This window comes from Xenopus tropicalis, chromosome 1 (genome assembly GCF_000004195.4).
Source record: "Xenopus tropicalis strain Nigerian chromosome 1, UCB_Xtro_10.0, whole genome shotgun sequence".
Taxonomy (NCBI): domain Eukaryota; kingdom Metazoa; phylum Chordata; class Amphibia; order Anura; family Pipidae; genus Xenopus; species Xenopus tropicalis.
Window position 1 is genome coordinate 88,796,735 of NC_030677.2, and position 26,900 is coordinate 88,823,634.

Sequence of the window (26,900 nt, forward strand, 5' to 3'; positions counted from 1 at the left end):
TGCCAGAATAATTGCAATATTAGATTGTTTCACATTTAATAAAGTGCCCATAACATATTTGCCATTTATTCTGTGTCTACAGTAAACGGACCCCTAAGTATTTGGCTAAATATTCTTAAATGCCCCCCCCCCCCCATTCACTGGCCTAATTTGATGTTGTACTTGAGCTTGGAGGACATAAGTTACACACATAATAATAGGCATGCCATACATACAAGTAAAGTAAGTAGGAAAGAAGGCAAAAAGGAAGGAAAACGAAAACACAGCCTTCTAGTTAGCACGCCGGACAGCCACAGTCTCTAAAACTTTAGTCTTTATTCATTTCCTTAAAAGCATTTTGCCTGACACGTTTCGTGCGCATGGGCACTTAGTCATAGGCATACAAAACATCAACAATGCAAGGTTTAAATAGTCAGCTAATTAGTGACATCACACACACTTGAAATCGTTTAAAAACATAGGAAACGAAAAGAGTATAAAGCACATAAACACTATAACAAATTCCCCTAGGGGAGAATGTAGCAATTCACATATTAATAGAGATACTGTAGCAAACTTACTTGGAAGGAATGTAGCAATTTACATCAAAGGTAGAATTTAAGCCATATGGATGGCGAGTGCCCAACATAAAAATCCATTTTACCTCTGCTTTTAGAAGTCTAGTCCACATATTACTGCCTCTCTCATCTGGAAATATTCTATCTATTACCTGAATTCGTAACATGGTCTCATCTCCATTACAGCAATTAATAAAGTGTCTTGAAACCGGACTATTCTCATTTCTTGCAGTTATGAACCCAATATGTTCACGCATCCTACATTTAAGTGAGCGGATCGTACATCCCACATACTGGATAGAACAACGAGCGCAAGTTAATAAATAGACCACATGGTGGGTATTACAATTCGCATAGAAGCGCATCTCAAATGCTCTCTGAGTTACAGAGCTATTAAATACAGTAGAACAATTAATGTGGGTGCACGTGATACATCTTCGTGCCCCACAAGGATATGTTCCTTTGGTTGTAAGCCAAGTAGTCTTGGCTGATTCTGATTTTAATACTGTAGGAGACAAATGATTACCCAAAGTTGGGGCCCTACGTGATATGAATCTACAGCCTTTTTCCAAAATAGAAGATAATTGGGGATCGTTATACAAGACCGGTAAAAATTCCTGTATAACATTTTTAACCCTATGGAACTGCCTACTGTATGTTGTTACAAAGGTTGGAATAGTAAGTTCCTTTTTAGATTTTATTTTTTCTCCATCCTTAAATTTGTTCCCCAATAAATCCAGCCGATCCTTCTGAAAGGATTTTTTAAAGGCTGGTATCAAATGTTTCATTGTGTATCCACGTTCCAAGAACCGATCCCTCAGAACACAGGCCTGTTTGATAAAGGCCTTTTCAGTACTACAATTCCTCTTAAAGGAACAGTAACACCAAAAAATGAAAGTGTATAAAAGTAACTAAAATATAATGTGCTGCTGCCCTGCACTGGTAAAAGTTGTGTGTTTACTTCAGAAAGTCTACTATAATTTATATAAATAAGCTGCTATGTAGCCATGGAGGCAGCCATTCAAGGGAGAAAAGGCACAGGCACATAGCAGATAACAGGTAAAACACCATTGTATTCTACAGAACTTATCTGTTATCTGCTATGTAACCTGTGCCTTTTCTCCTTTTTTCCAGCTTGAATGGCTGCCCCCGTGGCTACACAGCAGCTTATTATATAAATTATAGTAGTGTTACTGTAGCAAACACACCAGTTTTACCAGTGCAGGGCAACAGTGCATTATATTTTTATTACTTTAAAGCTCTTTAATTTTTTGGTGTTACTGTTCCTTTAAGTCTATAAAACTGACCCAAGGGAATCCCTTTGAAAAGGTGACTAGGATGGCACGAGTCAGCCCTCAAAAGGGAATTCCCAGAACAGGGCTTCCTAAAGGTGTCAGTCTCAATTAGGGTTCCAATGCCCCTCAACTGGAGATCCAAAAAAGTGATACATGTCGAATCGTATTCGCTTACAAACCTCAAATTTAAATCATTATGATTTAAACTCCCCACAAAGTGTGAAAAAGTGCCTTCAGTGCCCTTCCAAATAAAAATAAGATCATCCACATACCTTCTATATAGTACTATATGTGCCAACAGCGGCAATTCACCCCCAAAGATGTGGGACTCTTCCCACCAGCCCATGTAAAGGTTGGCATAAGTGGGCACAAATTTCGCACCCATAGACGTCCCACATCTTTGGAGGTAAAAATTGCCGTCAAACTTAAAAAAATTATGTGTTAATAAATAAGCAATAGCGTCCAAAATAAAATCTTTCAAAAGACTATCATAAGTGCTATACCTATCCAGGTGATAAGAAATGGCCAATAACCCCTTGTCATGTGGAATGCAAGAGTAAAGAGAAACCATGTCCACCGTGCCCCAAGAAAAAGAATCGTGCCACCTACAATCACCCAAAATCTGTAAAACGTGTTTCGTGTCCCGTATATATGAGGCCAAATGTAAAACCAAGGGCTGTAATAAGATATCGATAAACTCAGATAATCTCTCATTGAGAGACTGTACCCCCGATACAATAGGCCTACCTACAGGTGGACGCTCTGCTTTGTGTACCTTAGGTAAATGATAGAAAACAAATAATCAAATAATCTCTGATTTTCAAACTAATGACACCATTAATCTGTGCATTAAAAACCAACTCCTTAAGGGCTTTCATAAACTCCTCAGATGGATTAGATCGTAATTTCTGATAGGTAGATACATCATTCAGTTGTCGCATGGCTTCAACCTTATAAGTCTCAGTATCCATAACAACTACCATTCCTCCCTTATCAGCATTTTTGATTACCAACGATTTGTCCTCCTTTAGCTGCTTCAAAGCTTGTCTCTCAGCCTTATTAAGGTTAGAGTGTATTGGTAAATCATCGGTTTTGGCCTTCAAGGCCAACAAGCCCTTCTCAATCAAATCCTGAAAGACATCGATTGAACTACCTCTCGATTGAACGGGATAAAAATTGGAAGTAAACTGTAACTTGTTTGCAATTTCAGTGGTCCCAACCCCTACTCTATCATAGAAATATCCAGAATCCACTTGTAAAGACTGTAATGCATGCACACACTGCTCTTCTTGAAAGTTAAGGGGATTACCGTTCCTAAAGTCCCCAGCTGATTTAACAACTTGTTCCCCACCAACAACCGAACTAGTAACCTGCCCGCTATTACTACTATCCATTTTGAAAAGATCGCGTTTTCCAAAACGGGTGAGATTCTCCAGTGAGGAGGACTCTCACAATGTGGATACCAGTACTCCTGCCTGCTCCTCCCTTTCCTCTATCTCTTCACAGTGTGATCGCGAGTCAAGAGCCCTGCAATTGTTTAAGGATACGGGGTCGCGGTCCAATTATGCACTCAGAACACGAAGATCTACCAAGGAAATCTCACCGGTCTCGAATAGAGAATTTGAGGTTTATAGATCGGCAAAAAATGGGAGAACTTGGGAACATCGGAAGTGGAGAGGTCGCCACTCGAATGGGAACAGAATCCTCGACGATCGGTCAGATATCGAGGAGGTCTCCCACGACGATCGGTCAGGATATCGACTACGGGAGCGCAAAAAGGGCAAAAGACTGAGGCTTTGAATCTCTCATCTAGGAGATTAACTGATCCGCAATTGTCTTTGTTATCTAAAGGCTTGTCTTTTTCCCCTTCTAGGAATTTTGATGTTTTTGAAACGTTAAAGCGATTCTGACATGGTGTAAAAAATTTTTTTTTTCTGGCCATGTTATATACTTACATGATAGCTTCTGAAACGCTGTAAAAAAAATTCCCACGGTCCAGCTGCTCCTCCGTCGGCACCTTCTGAATGTGAGTCCCACGACGCCGCCATCTTCTTTCTTCCCTTCCTGCTTGCTGGAACGCCGCCCCTGCAATCAAAAAAACCGCTCACCTTTTAACCAATCGGCGATGAGTCCAACGTTGGCCTCTCTAGCTTCAGTGCGCGATGACATCATCGGTGACGTCATCGCGCACGCCAGCGCTTAGCAACAAGCGCGCCGATGCTTCTAGGCTATTCCTAAGCCTGTTTGACTGCGGGAGGGAGGGAGAGAGACAGAGCAGCACACAATCAGGACGCTAGAATAAAATAAGTCAGAGGCAGTATACTCACAGGCAGTCAGCACTCGGCAGTCTCCAGTCTCGAGAGAAGACACCAAGATCACGGAAGGGTCACATGATTGATGACGCTTCTCAAAGTAAGGGGAAAGGAAAGGAGGAGGATCTTTGTGAGACTGACGTCAGCCTTGCTCCTGCTTTGACTGACAGGCTTAACAGAGACAGTCGTGCTTGGCTGACAGTCGGGTCCTGGATCTTAAGAAGCGTTTATTAAGAAAACAAGCGCTTCCCATAGAAAATGGTCAACATGTGTAATAGGTCATTTTGGAGGTAGAATCATATAATCAAATGTTTTATTTTACTGTCAGTATCCCTTTAATTGATTTAAATTGCTTTGTACGCAAACTTACTTTGAAGAAGCATTTCCTTGAAGGGGTTATAGATGGGGCTAATGATTTGGTGGAGCAGGATCCCTGTGAAGTTGATAGTAGTAATAGCGGGCAGGTTACTAGTTCGGTTGTTGGTGGGGAACAAGTTGTTAAATCAGCTGGGGACTTTAGGAACGGTAATCCCCTTAACTTTCAAGAAGAGCAGTGTGTGCATGCATTACAGTCTTTACAAGTGGATTCTGGATATTTCTATGATAGAGTAGGGGTTGGGACCACTGAAATTGCAAACAAGTTACAGTTTACTTCCAATTTTTATCCCGTTCAATCGAGAGGTAGTTCAATCGATGTCTTTCAGGATTTGGTTGAGAAGGGCTTGTGGGGTTTGTACACCCGGGCCATTTGATCATTTGGGTACGACTAACCTTTATACTTGATTCAATAGATTTTAGCGCTGCCTCATTATTTATTAACTAACTTATTAGTTTTGGTTTTTTTGGGGGGGATTTATTTTTTGGTTTGGTAAAAAGGAAGGAAAGACAGTAAGCCAAAAGGAAAAGCCAGTTGAGTAGAAAAGCAGATGAGCGAGTGTTAAATAGAAAGCTGAATGTAAGATATTTACCTGTACCTGGACTCCTCTGCCAGCTTTTTTTTCAAGACCCGCTTGATGTCCTGGTATCTTTTTTTGCAGTTTTGGACATTGCGGAGACACACACCCATGCTGTTAACGTGCCCCGCAATGTCCCTCCAGGCCTTAGTTTTTGTAGCAGTGGCATATTTGCCAATGACCCGGTGGTATACTGGCACCACCCCCTCCACAAGCGCCTCATTCTCAAACTCTGTAAATTTTAGGTTACGGAGCCTGCCCTCCTGCTGTTGCCTCTTCCTTTTGGCAGATGAGGTGGGGGGAAGCTCCTCACTTTCGCTGGCTTCCTCCGGGTGGTACTCCTTGTCAGTGGCCTCAGGCTCAGAAAGATCAGGGCTCCCCAAGTAAAGGGGCCCCTCTGCATCACTGTCAGGCAAAATATTAGAAGGAAGGTGTTGACGCTTCCTTTTAGCAGCCTCCATGATTTTTGTGCAAAAAAAAACAAACTTACTCAAGCTCTCTCTCTTTCAGCACTTCTGTGCTCTCCCAGTTCAAATGCAGCAAATGGCACCAGTTTTATGTTGCTGCATGCGCATAGTCGTGACAATTAGCACACACCTGCGTTAATTAGCGTGCACGCGTAAAGTAGCACACGTGCGTTAATTAGCGCGCGACAAGTAGCGCATGCGACAAGTAGCGCACGCGTTAATTTATCGTGCATACTGTTTTCGAGTCAAAATTATCGCATGCATTATTGCGCGTAAAATAGCGCAAGTGTGCTAATAGTGAATCGTGCGAAAATTAAGACGCGATAAAATTTTTACCGCACGCTATAAATAGCGCACGTTTTATCGCACTTTAGTGAATTGGCCCCATAGTGTCTAGCAAGGAGGTGTGGCCCTTCTCTTTGGCTGCCTCTGTCTCTGCAAAGGTCCACTGAGCCTGGGAGCAGAACTAGGCCCCAGAAAAGCCATTTGCCCCAAAGTGTCACCATCCACTCTGGAGAAGTCGGTGGACAGGGCCCCGTGAACGAGGATAAGTAAGCATGGCAGACTTTGTCATAACACTCTCTAGGAGAAGTGAGATAGTGAGCCTTAGGAAGCAAGGGCAGATTAATATTCCCTCCAAGGAGAATTAGTTCTGGAGGTACCCTTCCATCCAGCAATGTTGCCTCAGTGTAGGGCCACGGAGTAGAGATAGGAGACAGGCTAGAATAAACCCTGATCCCCACTCATGCTTTCATGCTAGGGGTTATCAAACCGAGGAATAAGGTATCTGTCTCCAAAGGAGTATCAAGCTGATAGGTGCATTTACCCTGCCCAGACTCTACCAAGAGGTGGGATAAAACGGTGTGTACCTTTCTTTGTTTGTCCTCAAGGGGTATTATCATCTAACCTCTGTATCTGCTTGCATTGTGAGTATAACCCTGCCTTACAATTGTCTTGGACAATAAACTGTACTATAGTGCAACTGCAAGAACCTTCTGGCATCCATCTTTACTAAATCTGCACTACACAGCAACAGTGAGTTGTAGTTAAACTACACCCTTGCTCTGTCTGGTCTCTTCCACCTAAGCGAAGGCCCATCCTGTTTAAAAGAATCGCAATGTAACCCACGTTCTAACCTTAAAACTAGCCTGGGTTTTGTCTAAATATAGCCAAACAACCATTACACGCATATTGGGTGCTTATATTGCAGCGGCCAGAGTGCCAAAAGTGAAAATTCATATGCCCTCTTTTCATTTGGGTGCCTCTGTGCACTGCATAGTTTGGTAAATCTGTGCATATTGGGCATCAATCAGTTCAGTAGTTCACTGACGTTCATATTTAGAGTTAGATTTATATGTTTAAGAAATGTTGGGTATATAATGGGGTGAAATGCAAGTTTTGTGTTGATATTTAGAAAACTAAAAACCGCTACGTTTAGCGTAGCTTTGTAGTTTGCAACAGAAAGATGTATTTACCCATTTTTTCAGAATGTACTTTTGTAAAATATATGGTTCTTTATACTGCTTGGGGGTCTTAGGGCACATAATACATGTACTGGTTGCTTAGATTGCACAGTGCCAGAAGTGAAAATTCAGCAAACTGTTCAGTAGACCCCTGAAGTTCACCAGCAACAAAAGGAGTCGCTGGTGGAAAGCCCTTCCCATACCTTCAGTTTTTAGAAGTCACACGAAATTGCCTGCAGGAGGAGTATAACAGCATGTTGCCAGTAAAAAGGCATTTCGGAGTGCTTAGTCGTCCGTGATAGCAGAGATCTATCACGAGCGACTAAACTGCTCCATGGGACACACGGTTCAACACTCCATAGAAAGAGGTTTCCTCCCAACTGCCAGCTTCGTCATTAGTGTTCATTTGCTAAAGCGACATGACAGAAGATTGTTACCAGAGTTACGTCCTTGGATGGCTGTAACCGAAAGTTGCCATGGCGAAGAGCGGCACTTCAAGCTGTGGTTTGAACCCAATGACGTTTTGGCATCTCCCGTCATGCCATGCGCAGAAGAAGCGTCAGGGTGGGAGGGGAGCAGAGTTAGCCAGAGTTCTACCGCCATATTGGGGCCGACGAGGAGAAAGGGACTTGAGTAGGTGAGTTTGGGATCGCTCTCTACAGCTGTCCGATTTTACATCATGAAAATAAAAACAAAAAAAAAAAACGCTAGAGCGGTTTGGCCTTGTTTTTTCCGCATGAGCTCTAACGCCTTTCCTTTGGGTTTACTCAAAACTCTGATGCATACCCCATCACTAAACACCCGTTAACGTTCCATCGCTGTTTTCATCAGACACCCTTGTAATAAGCAGTAACGCTTTACTTACTTCCCTTGTGTCGTTTGGATTAATTGTTACATCGATACTTGTGTAAATGTTTTTTAAGGGTAATAGTCGATAACAAAAATACCGAATAGATGGACACACGCAATTCTTATTGCTTTATATTTACATTACATTTATAGGCCTTCGTGATGCCGGAGATGCATTGCTCTTCCAAGCAGCAACTCTTATAGACGGTTGTATAAGGCAGCTCAAAATATTTGCCCGCCACCACTATTTTCTTGTCTGGCTTATTTGAGACGGAATTACCGTTTTGCATTTATCCTAAAATAACGATTGTACTAGTATGTATTCACGTTCATGTGGCTCTACGTCTTGATTGTACGCGCCATTAAGCTTGGTCCTTTTACTCCTAGATATGTAGTATGTGGTTACAGTGTCGGACTGGGATCTTAGGGGCCCACCAGAAAACCTTAGACCCTAAGGCCACTCTTTAAACTATTTTTCCTCCTTCCTTCACGCAACCTCTTTATTCTCCTAGTCTCTTTTATTTACATGCTAGCATCTATTCCATCTACTTCTCCTCTTTGTTCCCATTCAGAAATAGGGAATGACCATGAAACAGGCCAAATAGTGAGAAGCAAGAGGGCCCACTGACACCTGGGCCCACCGGGAGTTTTCCTGGTATCCTGGTGGGCCAGTCCGACAGTGTGGTTACATTTTTATATGCAATCTGTGTGTTCCATGTATACGCCCATTTATTGCCTGTTGCCTTGAAATATACTGCTCGTTTCTAAATGTGTCGGTAATCAAAAATAAGATTGGTGGATGAATGTGCAGAGTGCTGCTATTTGAATTCCACATACGGATGGATGACTGCAGTTTTTTTGTTAAATTGCATGGCAGTTGATATTGCTTTTGGAAAGTGTGTCTGTTGTCTTGTTTGTAGACACAGGTTTGAGTGCACCTAAACCTATCACTTAATTGATTCCATTATAGTCTTTTGAATTGTACTTGTGCATATAAAATTGCGTTTTATTTATCTAGTTTTGGATTTAAATTTTTTTTGTACTTTATAAGTTCACAAGGAAGTAAAATAGAGAATTGTGTTTGAAACAATGTAAAATATGCATTTTGACATGCTGTGTATGAGAACCTAGCTTATCACCTTTATTTTCATATATCAGTATTTTGTGGTTTTATAGATGGGACTTAACAATTTTCAGATAAATTAATATTTTTTCTAAATTATAGAACATTTCAGAATGAATGCAAAAATTTCATTTTTGCTAAATTTCCACTAAAAAACCTTGATTTTGTGCAAAGAATACAAACATTCCGTAGCGTTTACGAACTTTTTGATCCAAAAATGTTTTTGACTTTCGGAACGCAATTGTGATATTTAAGTACAAACAATAAAAGCATTGTCAGGACATTTTAGAACTACAGAAATTATTGTGGTTACTTTGAATTTATACCATATCGAGTTTCAAGGCCAGAAAAAACACATTTTAGTAAATGTGCCCCCATGCCAGCCCGGGGTACCTGCAGCGAGCACTTCCTCTTCCTTGTTCGTGTTCGCGCATGCGCAGTAGAGTGAAGAGCCGACCTTAAACAAAAAAGTCTGCTTTTTACTCTAATGCGCATGCGCCGGCCCTCGGATTTTGCCGGTGGAAGAAACGCATAAGGAGGAAGCGCTCGCTTCAGGTACCCCAGCCTGGTGCGTTTTTTTCCGAACAGGGGCACCAGCCCAGGGTACAAGGTAAGTGCTTAAAGTCACTTGCCTAACATTTTGGCACCCCCAAGTGACTTAGCCTTAGCCTTAATTCACAATGAAAAAAAATTGAGGGTGGGGTTGCATTGCTGGGAATTGAGTATCATGATTTCTTTTTATTCTTTAGAATAGGGTATTTTTTTGTAAAAATAGTTCAGATAGTATTTATACACTTTTTCTGTATAATCTTCACAATTGTTTCAATATAGTGTACCCTAAAACTCAGTCCTAAAAGATGGGGGCACCACCTACCTCTACCTCCTTCAATAGACAAGGCAAAAATAAAAATCACAATTTATTAGTATTGAGTATATATATCACATTAAAACACCTTAAAATTTGTCTGGCCAGCCTTCCAATATTCACAATCACATATAATCACGGTAGTGAGGTAATAGTAATGGCTCACTTTAGTTCATATTTATTAAAAAAAATCTAAAATTTAAAAAAATGACATATAATCCTAACTAAATGACCTAATTCATATTTTTAAATATATTTAATAGCTATGCCTACATGTTGAAAGTTGATGGTTGTTGTACAGCGCTGCGGAATATGTTGGCGCTTTATAAATAAATGTTAATGTAATGTAATGTAATGTTGTTAAAAAATGCTATGTCCTCTTTAAAGCAAGGCATATAGACATTTTGGGAATTGTACCATCTGCCTATTTTTTTATTTTATTTATTTTTTTTGCAGCTTGTTGCCAAATTTCCTAAATATCAGATCATTGTCCCATAATGAGATATGTCTCTAAGGGCTTACATTTAGCAGTTTCATATAAATCATTGAATTTCCCTTGAGGTGATATAGAGAAATGGAAGAATAATTTTGGTTGTGTAGATCACTGTGTGCTGCCTGATTGCTACCTTTGGGCCTATCGTGTTGTACTTAATCTATAAAGTATTATTATTATCTCCCTATACACCTTTTTGAAAAGTAGATGGAACATGTTAAACTCACAGGAACTTCACACTTTCTGTCACTTCTTGTAGATATCCTCATTCAGGCAGTTGATCTACAACCAAGAGAATAAATACGTATATGGACTTATTGCATCTGGTCTTTTGGCTGGGTTTGTTTTTCCATCAGGTCCGAGTGTCCGAATGACCATTATTATACAAATCAGTTCTGTTGCTGAGAAAATATTACATTTTTTTTTAACTTGTCTGTTTCAAATGACATTTGCATATTTAGGTTAAAAGAATGCAGTTTTCAGGGATTGCAATGTCAGTATTCCTATATTTTCTAACTGTGTCTCTTCTTCACTCTCTACAGTGGGGACCAACTGGGTGATTGCCCAGAGGAGCTGAGAGGTGTGGCTTCCCCCTCCCCCTTCTCTCTACTTATTTCTGACTATCTCCTATCTGCAATGGACCAAGATTATGAGAGACGGCTACTACGGCAGATCAACCTCCAAAATGAGAACACCATGCCTTGTGTAGGTTTAGAAGCTGTTGCTGAGTGTTCTTACCAAACCACCTTAGTAATCATTATGCAGTTTTTATTAAAATGTAATTATTATCAATTAATACTGAGCTCATGCTTTGGGTAAAATGCTCAATGATCTCTGTATAATGAAAAAAAAAGTGCATAGAAATTATCTTTCCTCCTGTGTATGACATGCGGGCTGTGAGTCTTATGTGCCCTTAGCCTTAGGTGGTCCACTGGGTTCTCTTAAATATAGTCTTTGGATGTAGGTCTCTACTTCGCTTACTGTACAATGATGATGTAACTATGCTTTTAAAAATATATTGTTGGTTTAGCTTATTTAAGAAGGAAAGGCTAAATCACTGGGGGTGGGGGGGGAGTGCCAAAATGTTAGGTACCCCCAGTGATTGTAATCTGTTACTTGAAACCCCCGGTGCCAGTGCACGTGGTAGGAGAAAACGTCAGGGGCCAGGTGTATGTGAGCTAGCGATCGTGCATGTGCTTTGCATTGCACAGATCAAAGAAGACAGGAGAAGTGGAATGCTTGCTCGGGTATACTGACCCGGTGCAGTTTCGTCCTAACGGGAGCACCGCCCAGTTAAACGGTTACAATCACTGGAGGGTGCCTCACATTTGTCAACCTCCAGTGATTTAGCCTTTCCTTCTCCTTTAAGGATTTTCCACAAATAATAGCTGTGAGGCCTATTTTCCTGCTGCCTGTGATAAATATTTGCACCTCTAAAGCCACCACCAGTTCACCTGTTTCTACTGTAATGATTGGAATGGCTAGCTGCAAATTTCTTTGTTCTTTATTTGGTCATGAAAAAGCTGTGCACTTGCTTCAGAAAGATGGTACATAAAGGTTTGCTCAAAATTAATTTGACCAGGGCCAGATGCAATACACCAGGGGTAGGGAACCTATGGCTCGGGAGCCAGATGTGGTTTTTTTGACGGCTGCATCTGGCTCGCTGCCAAATCTATAATAAAAAAAATAACGGGGGCGTGGCCTGCGCTCGGTGGATAAAAGACGTGTTCTAAGCCTTGGGACCCACCCTACCTTGCCCCGCAGCATCCACGGCCAAACATATTGTATGGCTCTCACAGAATTACATTTTAAAATATGTGGTGTTTATGGCTCTCTCAGCCAAAAAGGTTCCCGACCCCTGCAATACACCCTCTGGTAGTGAATGAGCTTTGTTCAGTTTTAGACCATCTTCTATTTCTGATTTTCTCAGGCTCGCTTTCATCTGATATGGTACCTATGGATTTGAAGAATGCTGATGTATTAACTGTATGTAAAAAGGCATTACATTCTCTGCCTGTCAATTACAGGCAAGTAAGTTTAACGTCTGTGGTGGGCAGATTATTTAAAGGAATCACATTTAAAATTATGTTCTGGAGAATGGCATTATAAGCAGTAATCTGTATGGCTTTATAAAGGCTGGACATGTCAGATGAATTTGGTTGCGTTTTATGATGAGGTTAGTATGAAACTTGACAGTGGGGTTACAGTAGATGTGATCTATTTGGATTTTGCCTAAGTGTTTCATACAGTGCTCCACATACGACTGCTTTCTAAACTAAGGTTTGTTGGTTTTAAGTGAAGTCGTTTGCATATGGATAGAAAACTGGCTACAGGATTGTTTACTGAGGGTGGTTGTTAATGGTACGTTCTCCACTTGGAGTAAGGCTTAGTGGGATCCCCCTCAGGTTTCTGTATTGGGTCTGCTTGTTATTTAACCTGTTCATTAAAGGGGTTGTTCACCTTCACATAAATGCAGTTAGTATAGTAGTAGCAGCTGGGGGTTCCTCAATGTTCCCCAGTGATTGTAATGACCCGCATGCACAGTAGAGTAAAAAGCCAAATTTAAACAAGAGTCTGCTTTTTCACATCTACTGGCCTGGAATTCTGACAATAGATAAGTGCAGGAAGAGAATTGTTTGGTCATGTGAACCCTGGGCTGGTGCAGATTTTTGCTAACCGGAGCACCCGGTGTATGTAGTACAATTATTGGGGGATGCTTAACATTTGACCCCATCAGTGATTGAAACTTTCCTTCTCCTTTAAGTAATTATGCAAAAAAAAAAAACTTTATAGTTTTGAGAAAATTACCTTAGAAGTTGGCCTTTCTTTGTAAGGCAGGAGTTCGTAAAGGCACCAGGGGAGGGGGCCGCCGACACCCTTTCACACAGGACTGAACTCATCTTTAACATTTATGTGGGTTAACATTTAGGGCTCTGGCACACGGGGGAGATTAGTCGCCCGCGACAAAACTCCCTGTTCGCGGGCGACTTATCTCCTCGAGCTCTATAAGGGAGTATCTAAGGGCTCTGGCACACGGAGATTAGTCGCCCGCAACAAATCTCCCTTGTCAGGGGTGACTAATCTGCGAGGCATTTTCGGCGATTTGCCGAAATCGCCTGTGCAGCATGTGCCATCCCACCGGCGACTTACATTTTCGTGGGTGGGATGGTAGTTTGGGGAGATTAGTCGCCCGTGACAAGGGAGATGTGTCGCGGGCGACTAATCTCCCCGTGTCCCAGAGCCCTAAAACACAAAATTTGCCAGTATACTTGAATACATTACAAGTCACAGTACTGTAAATTTGTGCCAGCATGGTTTTATGTGTAACAGATCATGCCAGACTAATTTAATTGCCTTTTGATAGAGGACTCAATGCAGCTTTTCTGTAAGTACTTATGGCTCTATTTACATAGACCTTTCTGATAAAGCTTACTTAGTTTTTACCTTTCCTTCTCCTTTAAGAACAAATCATATGGTCAGCACTGGTACAAATCAGTATATGCATTTATACATAGTTTTTTTTTTACTTATTCATTTGCATTGGGATTGCGCCTGGTCCTGTATATAAGAGATTTTTTAGGGCTTTGATAAACTAGTTAGCTGTGAATCAAGTTATAGTGACTGTATTTGTTCCCTTGAGCGTTGCCCACCACCAGGTCGTAACTAGTCTTGCAGATTTTAGAATTTTGGGAGAATCAGCATTTTAAATGTTTATTCTACCTAAGACTGGTAATGGTAGTTGTGACCAGGATTTAAGTTTAGTTTCTAAGTTTATCATTATGGGGGTGAGGTGCAAGTCAATAAATTTACTCAGGTCTTTGTGTGTTGGCATGTATAGCTGAGATGTTTGTATAGAGTTATCCAAGATTAATATTGGTGGAGCGAACTGCCATAAAACCTGTTTGCTCAACTGAGTCTAGTTTATGAATTACTTTATTAAGGTGGGTAGCAAGGATTTTAGCCAGTATTTTGGCATCTCATAATTTTTTAACGAGATGGCTCTGTAGGAGAAACATTGGAGAGGGTCCTTCCCTGGTTTAAGAATTGGTTATTAAAGTCTCTCCCAGAGGTAGAGTAGCTACATTTCCATAGTGTGAAATAAAAGGTTTTTGGTGAAGGCGGGAGGGATATATAAATTTACAGTTATATACATTTTACCATGTAGTTTACATAATATCAACAAGTAGCAACATTCATTATCTATGATTTGCACAGAATGAACATACACGATTTTGCAACCAATAGTGAAACTCTCCTAGAATAGGTAGAATGGGTTGAATGATAAGAATGTTATCCAAGGTCTGCGAAAGAACAGTAGCTTTCCATTGGTTTCATATTCAGACCTGAACCAAAGTCCCAATTTTTGATAGCTGATTTAGTGACATACCTGTTGGCAATCCTAATGCCCCTGTTTCCTCCTCTGAATTATCTCTATACTGCGATTTCCACTCTCGGTAACTCTCTGGACCTTACATTTACCAGATTTTGTTTAATTTTCAACTGTAGTTTTCTTCCCTTTTCCCTCTCTCTGTTCACCATCTGCTTACATTTCAAATTTGCAATGCTATTCTATAATAGCAGCCTTTGCCTGGCTAAGCAAACCTACTTTACTTATCAATTCCCTCTTTAAAAAAAACTTTTCCCTACCTTTGAACTTTTTGCTGTCCCCTTCACCACCCCCTTCATGTGCATTAAGGTGGCCATAGACTGGCAGATTTTAGCTGCCCATTTGGGTCCTTAAACTGACTCGGCAGCTTATCTGTTCATATATGAAGGCAAAAGTTGGGCACATGTCGCTCAGACAAGCTTGATTTTTCACATTCAAGACTTTGAAAAGGAACGCCCGTTTTTTATGTTATGTATAACTTTCTCTCAATCTTGCTGCCTTCAAAAGATCTCTAAAAACACAGGGAAGCTTACCCTCATTTAGTTTAGCATAACTTCATTGTGCTGCAATATCCTGTGCTACATCTTTTTTTCTTAATTCCGATCTTGCCAATTCCTACACCTTGTGTCTCAACCCTTTCTTCTTATAGATTGTAAGCTATTTTGGTAAACTATTTTGGGCAGGGCCCTCTTTACGTCTTGTTTCAGCTATTGGTTGCTTTGTATGTAGATCTGTAAGTCCAGTGTTTAAACCCATTTATTGTACAGCACTGCAGTCTATGTTGCTTTATAAATACATATTATTAATTCATGTCTTGAGGTCTTCCAAGTGGGACTGAAACAACTTTGCTCTGTTTATTTTGTGCATGTTCAGTGTGCATCTATTGTTCATACTATAGCCTCTCAACGCCCAATATAAAATAACTAAAAACGAGGCTAACAACAATAACACAGAGTGATGCATAGCACTACCTGGGTAAATGCATAATTCTGATTGTACAGCCATTTAAAGAATAAGTAAACCTTTTTTTCCCTATCAGTAAAATTACTCTAAACAGCCTCCAGAATTACCTACCTTTGTCCAAGCATTCTCTCTGACCTGGTTCCTCAATTAGAAGTTCATTGTTTTTCTTTGCTTCCTTGTGCAGAGTGAAGCCCCGCCCCTATTTCCTGTTCAGGTGTCTCATCAAAAAAAAAAAAACCCCTGCTAATGCACAGACTTGCTCCTGCTGCCTCCAGGTAATGCACAGAAGGCTCTCCAGGTTGGCTACAGGTAGTCGAATTGAAGAGAGAACTGAACAGGAAGTGGGGCCGGGGCTTCACTCTGCACAAGGAAGCAAAGAAAAACGATCAGCTGAGGAACCAGGTCAGAGAGAATGCTGGGACAAAGGTAGGTAATTCTGGAGGCTGTTTAGAGTAATTTTACTGATAGAAAAAAAAAAAAAGGTTTACTTATTCTTTAACCTTTTTACTGCCAACGACGTATGGGATACGTTGTGGCAGAAAAAGGGCTTAACTGCCAACGACGTGTCCCATACAGTGTCGGCAGATGAAGGATTCTCTCTGCAGCGGCGGCATGTGTGGTGTGTTTTTTTTTTTTTTTTGCACTTACACACTTACATTTATACACACTTGCATACATTTACAGCACACAATTTAGCAGTTTTTTTTTTTTTCATTTTTCACACTTATATACACACTTACACACTGTCACACAACCTTTTACACATGTATATATATGTATGTATACACAAACACTTTATTTTTAGTTTCTTTTACCTAAAAACTGTTTATTTTGACAGCGTGAATATTGGATCAGATATTCTGACCACTAATTACACTGTTGTGTGACTTATTTTGTTGTTTCACTGATTTGCACAATTTTTGTGTGTATTATTTTTTGTGTAATTTTTGTGTGTATTATCGCATTTTTATCCCTGTATAAGTGTTCCTAATCTGTTTTTAGCATAGCTTTGCCATGTGTAACTTTGGTGTAGAAAAATAACTTTACCTATTTTGAATTCATCAGAATGTGTACTTTCCAAAAATATATGGTTTTCTGGGGGTCTCTGTATAGTTAGGGGGTGTTATGGCACATAATACGCTGACAAGGGGGCTCTGTATGCAAAAGCTGAGTTGGCAGGCGAGAAATCCATATGCGCTATTTTCATTTTGGGGTCAGTACATACCGCAGACTTTGGTATATCTATACATATTGGGCATCAAACTGTTCAGTAGACCTTAGGTGTTCCTATTTTGGGTGATTTGCCTTTATCTGATCTTTATCAAGAAATTGTGAGAGGTAAATGCGGCAAATTGCAACATTTTTATGCGATTTTCTGAAATGTCATAAAAAAACTGCAAACTTAGGAAAGCTTTACAACTTGGTACTATGGAGCAAAAATAAATGTTTACCCATTATAGATTTGGGAGAATGTGTACTTTCCAAAAATATATGGCTTTCTGGGGTGAGTGTACTTTTTTTGTAGCATTATCCCACATAAAGGATGTAAATGTGTTGATTTTGCAGGAGCTGAAATGATAGATCATATGGTGGTATGTTCACATTGGGGCCGCTATATGCCATATACTTAGGTAAACCTATACATATTGGGCATCAAACTAATCAGTGGATCCCTGGTTTTCAAATTCAGGGTGTTTTATCTTGGTACCTAATGCTATGTGGGAGATAAGATGCTGCAAAGTGGAAGCTTTGAGGGGATTTTGGGAAATGTCATCAAAATTGCTAACTTTAGAAAAGCTGTGCGGCTTGGTATTGAAGTAGAAAGACCTGGGTACCCATTCTAGATTCGGGGGAATTTGTACTTTCCAAAAATATGACTTTGTGGGGTGAGCGTACTTTTTACCAGCTTTATCCCACATATAATGCTGTAAATGTGTGGATTTTGCTGGAGCCGAAATAACGGAAATGATTGATCATATGGGGGTATGTTCACATACTTAGGTAAACCTATACATATTGGGCATCAAACTGTTGAGTGGACCCCTGGCGTTCATGTTTAGGGTGTTTTATTTGGTTACTTTATGACAGGGGTGGGCAAACTTTTTGGCTCACGGGCCACATTTACTCACCCCCGGGCCAGGGCGGGCAGGGCCAGGCCAGCGTTACGCCCCCTTCGTCTCTTTAATTCCGGCCCGCCAATGACACCAAGTCTCGCGTGATGAGACTAGTGGAATTTTTGGCCTTGAAATTTAAAGTATGCAGCTTTCTGAAGCAGTGCTTTGGAAATTTGGTAGTGTACTGCTGGGAGTTTTTGACCTATCCAAGTGAGAAATCTCCATAAAACTATATATAATTGGTATTGGCACGTTCAGGAGACATGGGACTTTCCAAATTAGTTGTATATTCGTGCATAAAATTTTTGTTCCTAGTATGTGTGTTTATATTATGGAAAATTTGAATTTTTATGCATTTTTAGACATTTAGAAGCCTATATCTTGTTACAGAATTGGAATTACACAAAAATTCTACCATATTTTGAAAGGTCCCCCCGAGGAAAGGCCCCTCGGTCTGGCAATACAAGTTCCGCTTTGACCAAAACGGCTGGCAGTAAAAGGGTTAAGGGAAAATATTACTTGGTTGCTGCTTTAAATAGTTTGAACTAGCTAAGCAAACCTTAATGCTTCAGTGAACAATGATATTTCCAAGTATCCCATGTCTGCTACATTGTAGCAACAATTTGGAGAAGCCTATTTACCCCTTTTGTATGTCTGTAAAGTCTGTATGACATAAGAATAGAGGATATGAGCGATACTTGCTTGTACAGTGCCCAACCTCAGCTTAAATGGGTAGTCCACCTTTAGGTTAATTTTTTAATTATGTTCCGCCACCTTCTGTTGCTTTCCAACTTTCAAATGAGGGTCACTGACCCCGGCATAAACCTAAATACACGTACTAAAATCACTAAAGAGTATAATATGCTAGCATAATTAAATTAAAGGGTTATTAGATATACAAATTAAACCCATAAGTGGAAACCAGGAAAATGCCTAAAGTAAGCGTTTACCTGGGTGTGTATACCCCAGGTCCTTCACCACGTAAATCAGCCAGCTCATAATGAAAAGTCACAAAGGTGAAAAATAACTTACCACCGCCGGAATTTGGTCCGGGTGCTCAAAGCCCAGAAACCGTAGCCCAAGGGAGCAAACTCAAATCCTCTGGAGAAACAGCTTTAAAAGCATCAGGGACAGCCAGAAAGTATCATAAAACTCAGTCCTTATTCATATCCTTTAAAAACCCAGGATGCCTGACGCATTTCGTGCGCACTTAATCATAGGCATACACTTTGAGAGGAGCACATGATATATATAGCCCATTAATTAGTGACATCACACATTCAATAAAAACAAAGAATGCAAGGGAAAGAAAAGAATAAGTAAAGCAAAAAAACTGAGCAAAACATAGTATATTTACAATACTAGCAGCATCACTTGGAGGGAACATAGCAGTTAATATCAAAAACAGAATTTAAACCGTTTGGTTGGCTCGTGACTAATACTAATGGCTCGTGCCTACTACTTATACTATGGATATTTATCCATTTCACCACCTCCCGTAAAAGCTTAGTCCACATCACTGCATCGCTTGTCTGGGAACACCTTATCAATCACTTGAATTTGCAGCAAAGTCACATTGCCATTGCATCAATCAATGAAATGCCTTGAAACTGGACTGTTTCTATTTTTTGCGACAATGTGCCCAGTGTGTTCATGCATCCTACATTTAAGTGGACAAATTGTGCAGCCTACATACTGAAGTGAACATCCAGCACAAGTCAATAAATAAACCACGTAACGCATATTACAGTTTGCATAAAAACGCATGTCAAATAATCTATATAGTAACATAGTAAGTTGGGTTGAAAAAAAAACATACGTCCATCACGTTCAACCATAATGCCTATATCTAACCTGCCTAACTACTAGCTGATCCAGAGGAAGGCAAAAAAACCCCATCTGAAGCCTCTCTAATTTGCCGCAGAGGGGAAAATATTCCTCCAAGATGATTGGACCAGTCCCTGGATCAACTTGTACTAAGAGTTATCTCCCATAACTCTGTATTCCCTCACTTGCTAAGAATCCATCCAGCCCCTTCTTAAAGCTATATAATGTATCAGCCAGCACATTCGGGGAGGGAATTCCACAACTTCACAGCTCTCACAGTAAAAAATCCTTTCCGAATATTTAAACGGAACCTCCCTTCTTCTAAACGAAGTGGGTGCCCTCGTGTCCGTTGGAAGGACCTACTGGTAAATAAAACATTAGGTTATTTTATGCTCCCCTTATATATTTATACATAGTTATCATGTCACCTCTTAAGAGCCTCTTCTCCAGTGTAAACAGACCTAACTTGGCCAGTCTTTCTTCATAACTGAGACTTTCCATACCCTTTACCAACTTAGTTGCCCTTCTCTGGACCCTCTCTAACTCAATAATGTCCCGTTTGAGCACTGGAGACCAAAACTGAACAGCATATTCTAGATGGGGCCTTACCAGTGCTCTGTAAAGGAGAAGAATAACCCCCTCCTCCCGTGAATCTATACCCCTTTTAATACAGCTCAAAACCTTGTTTGCCCTTGCAGCTGCTGCCTGGCATTGCTTGCTACAGCCAAGTTTATTATCTACAAGGACTCCAAGGTCCTTCTCCATTATGGATTTGCCTAGTGCAGTTCCATTAAGGGTATATGGGGCTTACATATTTTTACATCCCAGGTGCATGACCTTACATTTATCCACATTAAATCTCATCTGCCACTTAGCTGCCCAGATTGCCAGTTGGTCAAGATCCTGCTGCAAGGATGTCACATCCTGGATAGAATTGACTGGTCTGCAGAGTTTTGTGTCATCTGCAAACACTGATACATTACTCATAATACCCTCCCCTAAGTCATTTATTTGTTACAGTGCTCTCGAAAGCAGTGGAGAACTTTATATACGTACACGTAATACACCTCTATGCGCCACAGGGATACGTCCCCTTAGTAGTCAGGCACTTAGATTTAGTCTTTTCTGAATTAAACACTGTTGGAGACTAATAATTTCCTAAAGTAGGGGCTCTATGTGATACAAACCTACAGCTATTAGCTACAATAGGGGCAAGCTGGGGATCATTATAGAGGACTGGCAACAAACTCTGAATAACACTTTTAACCCTATAAAATTGTTTACTGACCCCGGCCACTAAAACCTATTGCTCTGCGAGGCTACAGTGTTATTGTTGCTGTTACTTTATATTACTTTTCAGTTCAGGTCCTCTCCTATAAATATATCAGTGTCTCAATCAAACCACTGCCTGGTTGCTAATTTAATTTGAACACTAGATAACTACTGAAATGCCAGACTGTAGAGTTGCTGAACAAAAAGCTAAATAATTCAAAAAACAATTTTAAATTGTCTCAGAATATCACTCTCTACATCAAACTAAAATTAACATCTTGATGGGTAATTTGCTTAATCTGCCGGTCTATGTAAATACAGCCACAAACATTCATAGAAAAGCTGCACTGAACACTCTATCAAAAGAAACAAGATTTCTTTGCTTCTTTTGGGTACAGATATTCTTTGGTATATACGTCTGCTTCCTTCTCTCAGAAAAATCCTTCAGGACAGGGCACGAGTCTGCTCAGCTCTCTTCCTTTGCCCCTACCTTCTCCTGATCCCCCTCCCAACTGTGCTGTGTAACCTGAGCTGCAGCACTGAAGATACTGAGACCAAGTTAACACTACTCCCCTGCCTCTAGGCCAGAAAGCAGAAACATAGAAACAAATTGTCGCTACCTCTACTTCCTACTACCTCTACCTCTGTTTCCTCCAGTTTAAGTCCTTATAATCATGCTAGCCCTCTGTTGAGCCTGTGTAGCCCCTTTTAACGCTTACAAGCACATTTACACATTTTTGGGGGATTATGGCCATTCATATTTTAAAGTTATACGATATGGTACCTGTAATGCAGAATGCTTCGGAGCTGGGTTTTCCTTCATACCTTAAGTCCACTAAAAAAAAAAAAATAATGCGGCCCGCAACCCCCCTCTGTGTGGCCCCCCCACCTGTCTGGCTGCTTTGATGGCTTACCTTTGTGTAAGCTTTAAATGGTATCAGTACTGAGATTAACTGGCCCCTGCATGGTTCTTACCTCAGATTCAGGCTGTAATCCCACTGTATTGTTTAAAAATGTAATCCCCTGTACTGTTCACACCTTTTAATCCTTGCATTGTTCACCCCCCTGCAGTGTTCACACCTCAGGCACACACAGGCAGCACCTATTCACACTGCCTGTCCTATGCTGCCTGTGTCTATGGCACACACAGGCAACATAGGGCAGAAAGAGTATGGCACACAGGCAGCATAGGACAGGTAGAGTATGGCACACACAGGCAGCATAGGGCAGGCAAAGTATGGCACACACAGGCAGCATAGGGCAGGCAGAGTGCTGCCTGTGTGTGCCATACTCTGCCTGCCCTGTGCTGCCTGTGGGAGGTGAACCTGGCAGGGGTTTGTTCTGGGGGTTTGTTAGTAGTTGGAAATAGCCATTTAATGGTCCCTAAGGTGTGTAATTATGTGCTGGGGGTTGCTGTGCTGTCTACAGGGGAGGAAGAAGCATATGGATTTAAGGGTGTCTTAATCTGACATAACATAATTCTTTCATATATGAATAACGGTTGATATCCCCGCAGTGAGGACCAAGCATTTGGGTTTTTGCTGCACTACCACCATTGTGATAAAATGGGTGTGGTTTGAAATGGGTGTTGTTTAAAAAGGGGAAGTGGTCAAAACTGGCTTCCATTAGCGGCCCTCCACCATGTATGCTAGAGAAATTCCGGCCCTCGGGACCGCAGAGGTTGGACAGCACTGATTTAAACAGTAAATAAACCCTGTGGGAGTGTTTTGTTCCATATAAGGATTAATTATATCTTAGTTGGGATCAAGTACAAGGTACTGTTTTATTAATAAGGAGTAAAAAGTAAATCACTTTTTAAAAAAATCTGACAAAATTTAGTCCATGGAAAAAGGCCTTCTCCTAATTTGGAGCTTTCGGAATAGCGGGTTTCCTGATAATTGATCCCATACCTTTGTGTTGGGATGTAAGGATATGTTGAGTAAATGATGTAAAATGCAAGCGTTAAGAGTTTATGAAATTTCTTAAAATTGTCTTAAAGGAATAGTAACACCAAAAAATTTATATATATATATATTTCAAAGAAATTAAACTATAATGTACTGCTGCCCTGCACACTTTCATTGTTTGGTGTTACTGTTCCTTTAAGTTCAGCAGCTTTATAGAGAGGACACATTTTAATTTGCCTGAATTATTTGCCTGAACTTTCTTAAATATTTTTTCTACAAATTGTCTTAGCACTTGCATTTTCCATCATGATATGGTTTTATGGGGTCTTCTTACAACACATGATACACATCCCCACACTTTGGGGGGAATTCACAAAAGTGGTGATAGATTTGTCGGATTTTCCACCTAATTCACAAACCTCTATTTCCACTTTTGTGAATTTGTCTTTTAAACAGACAGTTTTCAGATTTTGTCATTTTACAGACATTTTTTTTTATGAATTTGCCTTTAGCTCTTAGTACTGTCGGTGCCATCAAACCCAGTCCCACAGCCACATGAGCCTGGGGGTAAGGATTTTACCAGCAGGATTTTGCATTTCATGTGCCATTTGTCATTTCACTTTGGGGGTATTTCCTGAGGGGTAATTTTAGTTTGCCCAGGGAAACTATGCATCATTTTTTTAAGGACAAGCTGGGCTTTCTAATGTTTCCTATATTTCTGTGTAATTCCACTTCTGTAACAAGATTTAAGGGTCTAAATACCTTCTTCTCCAGCCCCTACTCATTACTGGTCAGCAGCAATCCGGCCCACACACCAACATGCCCGGTGAATAGAGGTCCAACAGGACTAGGGCCCACCGGGCCTTTATCCAGTGCCCTGTTGGGCCAGTCCAACCTTGTACCCCAATATCCCAGTTTGGGTGCCGGTGTGAATGTGCTGTTTGCTGATCCCCAAGATGGCTGCTGGGACAGGTGGGGGACCAATGCTGTTAAGCAGCTCTGTAGTTCTGGACATGCTATGGGGGCACAGATAAGTTGGGGCAAATGTCAGTGAAGTGATTAAAGAGGGGGGCACTGGGAGGCTTTAATTTTCCTTTTAATAAAAATATTTACAATATATTCACACAATGTTGTTATTGCCTCATTGATTAAGCTAAAACTAGCATAACAATGCAAATGTGAGTTAAAAACTTTTTATATATAAGATATAAATTAAACTTTTTTCAATAAGTGTTTATAAAATGTTAATGAGGCTTTTTCCACCTATTCTAGGGTTAGACAGAAACTTATCCCCTAACAATAGTTTGCTAATCCCCATTAATATGTTAATGGAGACTGGGTGAAACAAAACAGAAGAGCTTAGAATTGGTCTGACAGAGTTAAGGTCCCCATACACGGGCCAACTATAGCTGCCGATATTGGTCCCTTGGACCGATTCGGCAGCTAATCGGCCCATGTGTGGGGAGAGCAGAGCGGCCTGGCCGACCGATATCTGGCCTAAAATTGGCCAGATATTGATCGGCCAGGTTAGAAAATCCGGTCGGATCGGGGACCGCATCGGCTCGTTGATGCGGTCCCCGAGCCGACTGCCCCATTGCTGCCCACATAATACGATCATTTTGCCCCAGGGCCAAACGATCGGATTATTTTTTTTTTTACCTAAATGCTCCCCGATATCGCCCACCCGTAGGTGGGGATATCGGGGGAAGATCCGCTCGCTTGGCGACATCGACAAGCAAGCGGATCTGCTCGTGTATGGCCACCTTTACACTGAGCTTTACTCCATTTTGAAAATGTCGGGGAAAAATGTCGTTTAAACGTCAAATTCACAAAAGTGTCTGTAAACTGTATTTCTTTCACCAAAAACGGAAAAGTGGCGGTTGAGTCGGAATTTAGGCAGATTTCTGTTTGTGAATCTGGAGAAAGTGTTTACCACCAGTTATTCCACCACTTTTACTCCAAAAAAGGGCTACCTCCACTTTTGTGAATTCCCCCCTTTGTGTCTTAATCTTATCTCCTTTTATGTATAATATATACACCCATTTAATACAGGTTGGTTATTTTGCAGTGCCAATTGTATCAGGCATGCAAATTCATGTGCTAGCATTCCTGTTTATGATTTCCCTAGCAATTCTATTTATGATGTTCTATGTTGGTATGTAAGGGTATAAGGGGAATAAGATTGTGCAGATCGTAAACTTTTAGAGGATTTTTAGAAATGTCAAATAACTGCTAGGTTTAACTGGATTTGCGTTTTTTCAGTCCAGGGTAGAAAAAGCTATAAACCTATTTTTGGATTGGGCAGGATGTGTACTTTCATAAATAAATTGGTTTCTTGGTTAAACTTTGTGTGTGGCTTACACCGCATAAAAGTATTGATTTTGCAGTAGCTTAAGTGGCTTTCCTTTGTGGGTCCTTTGCATGGCAAAAAATGTTGGTAAATACTATGCATGCTGCACGTCAAGCTTTTCAGTGGATACCTGGCATATTTATATTTGTGTCCATGTATCTGTATCTTCAAATGTTTGGGCTGGGACAAAGTGGAGCTGGATAGGGAAAAATAAGTTTAAAAATAGATACATTTACAAAATCCTATGGGACTTTGTGCTTATGAAATTACAGGGAGTGAGTTGGGGAAGGGAACAGAACTGGACAGATGAAGGGGAAAAAATGCAGGCTTGGAACACTTGTACCTAAGGGAAAGAATATATATTTTCCTATGGTAAGAACTATTGTTGGTAAATGTTTTTTACATTGCATTCTAGAGTGCACTGATTCTGGAAGCCTCCAGAAATGTTACATATTTGGTATTGGTTGTATTTTCTTGTGCATAAAACAAAATACTTTTGTTTTAGTCTTTACATAAGTGGAAGTAAACAAATTTAAGCAGACGTAGAAAGCATTAGTACCCTTTTCCAGGAAATGCCCAGAGCATCTATCACTAGCTGAAGGATAAATTACATTCATGGCAAATGGAGCATTTTTTTAATTGAACCAGTGTTAGCGGAGTACAGCAGGGGACTCTTTGGTACTTTTTTTTTTGGTATTGTAAATACTGTCTCATAGTTTTTCACAGTTTAGTATCATCAGCAAAAATAAAGTTCAGTGCAGGATGTTGCTGCTATAAAAAGAGATTTGGCTACATTTGAGAACTGGCCAGAAAATTGGTTCAGTGTTGATAAATGGAAGGTTATGCACTAATGTTTTAGGGGTATCCCTAACTGACAATTATCTTAGGATTTTGTGGATACTGAATAACTGAATAAGAGCGAAAACTCTTCTTCACTGTAAAAATGTTGAATACCCTGCAAGGTGATTTTGTCATAGCAGATTCTATTAATGCCTTGGCTTGGATAAAAAAATATTTCTAATATAGTTAGGCAAAAATGTAATTTATAAAGGCTGAAGTCGGCAGATGTCTAACATAATAGAACACTGCTTTAGGCTTTCAGCTCTCTAACCTCTTAGTCAGCGTCTTGAGGCGGGGCCACATGGGACATAACTGTTCGGTTAGTTTGTGAGCATGCAGGTCAGATTCAAAAGCAAACTATCTGAACAGTTAGGTCCCATATGGCCCCTTGTCAAGTTACTGGCTGGTAACAGCTTAAAGAGCTGTAAAGGAGGAAGTAAGGATCTGGGTATTATATTACCCATCTGATCACTCCAGCCTTTATAGATTACATTTTAATTATATTAAAAACACATTTTATTTTGCGTAGTGTCTTTTACCAAGTTTAATTTTTACAGTGAAGTGTTCCTTAAACAGGTATTTTAGTATAAGTATGTGCTATTATGGAGAATTTGCAAATGAAAAGGACAAAGCTTCTGAGCAGAACAGCAACCTAAGCCTAGCCTTCTGTTCTCCTGCTGTTCTGGCTGGCTACTTTGAGACTCCATTTTAGTTAAATGTATATGTTTAAAATTGATTTTCTTTTTATCTGTAATAATAAATAGTGCCTTGTACTGACAAAATCCTATTGGTTTTATTTGTTTAAAGGAGAAGGAAAGGCTAATAAAGCTGCAGGCATACCTTTAGTTGTCTCAATAGTGCCC

General features: G+C 40.4%; 1 protein-coding gene and 1 long non-coding RNA gene across 6 annotated transcripts in view; one reads left to right on the forward strand and one right to left on the reverse strand.

Moving 5' to 3' along the window:
• Positions 1–1,819: 1,819 nt before the first annotated feature.
• Positions 1,820–5,023, reverse strand: LOC116411477. The gene is made up of 3 exons (XR_004223125.1): positions 4,180–5,023; positions 3,808–3,937; positions 1,820–3,613 (listed from the first exon to the last, which is right to left on the reverse strand). It is a non-coding gene; the product is annotated as an uncharacterized LOC116411477 (long non-coding RNA).
• Positions 5,024–7,369: 2,346 nt separating this feature from the next.
• fzr1 (fizzy/cell division cycle 20 related 1) overlaps positions 7,370–26,900 on the forward strand; it is a 119,442-nt gene continuing 99,911 nt past the window's right edge. Inside the window, exons 1-2 of one of the 5 annotated variants that reach the window (XM_031895007.1) lie at positions 7,370–7,684; positions 10,920–11,082. In XM_031895007.1, coding sequence (XP_031750867.1) covers positions 7,524–7,684; positions 10,920–11,082 — 324 coding nt within the window. In that variant the 5' untranslated portion in view covers positions 7,370–7,523. Of the gene's footprint in view, positions 7,685–7,804; positions 7,887–10,919; positions 11,083–26,900 lie in introns of those variants that run through there. The other 4 variants (XM_012955632.3, NM_001126529.1, XM_012955635.3 and 1 more) reach the window with 4 other exon arrangements.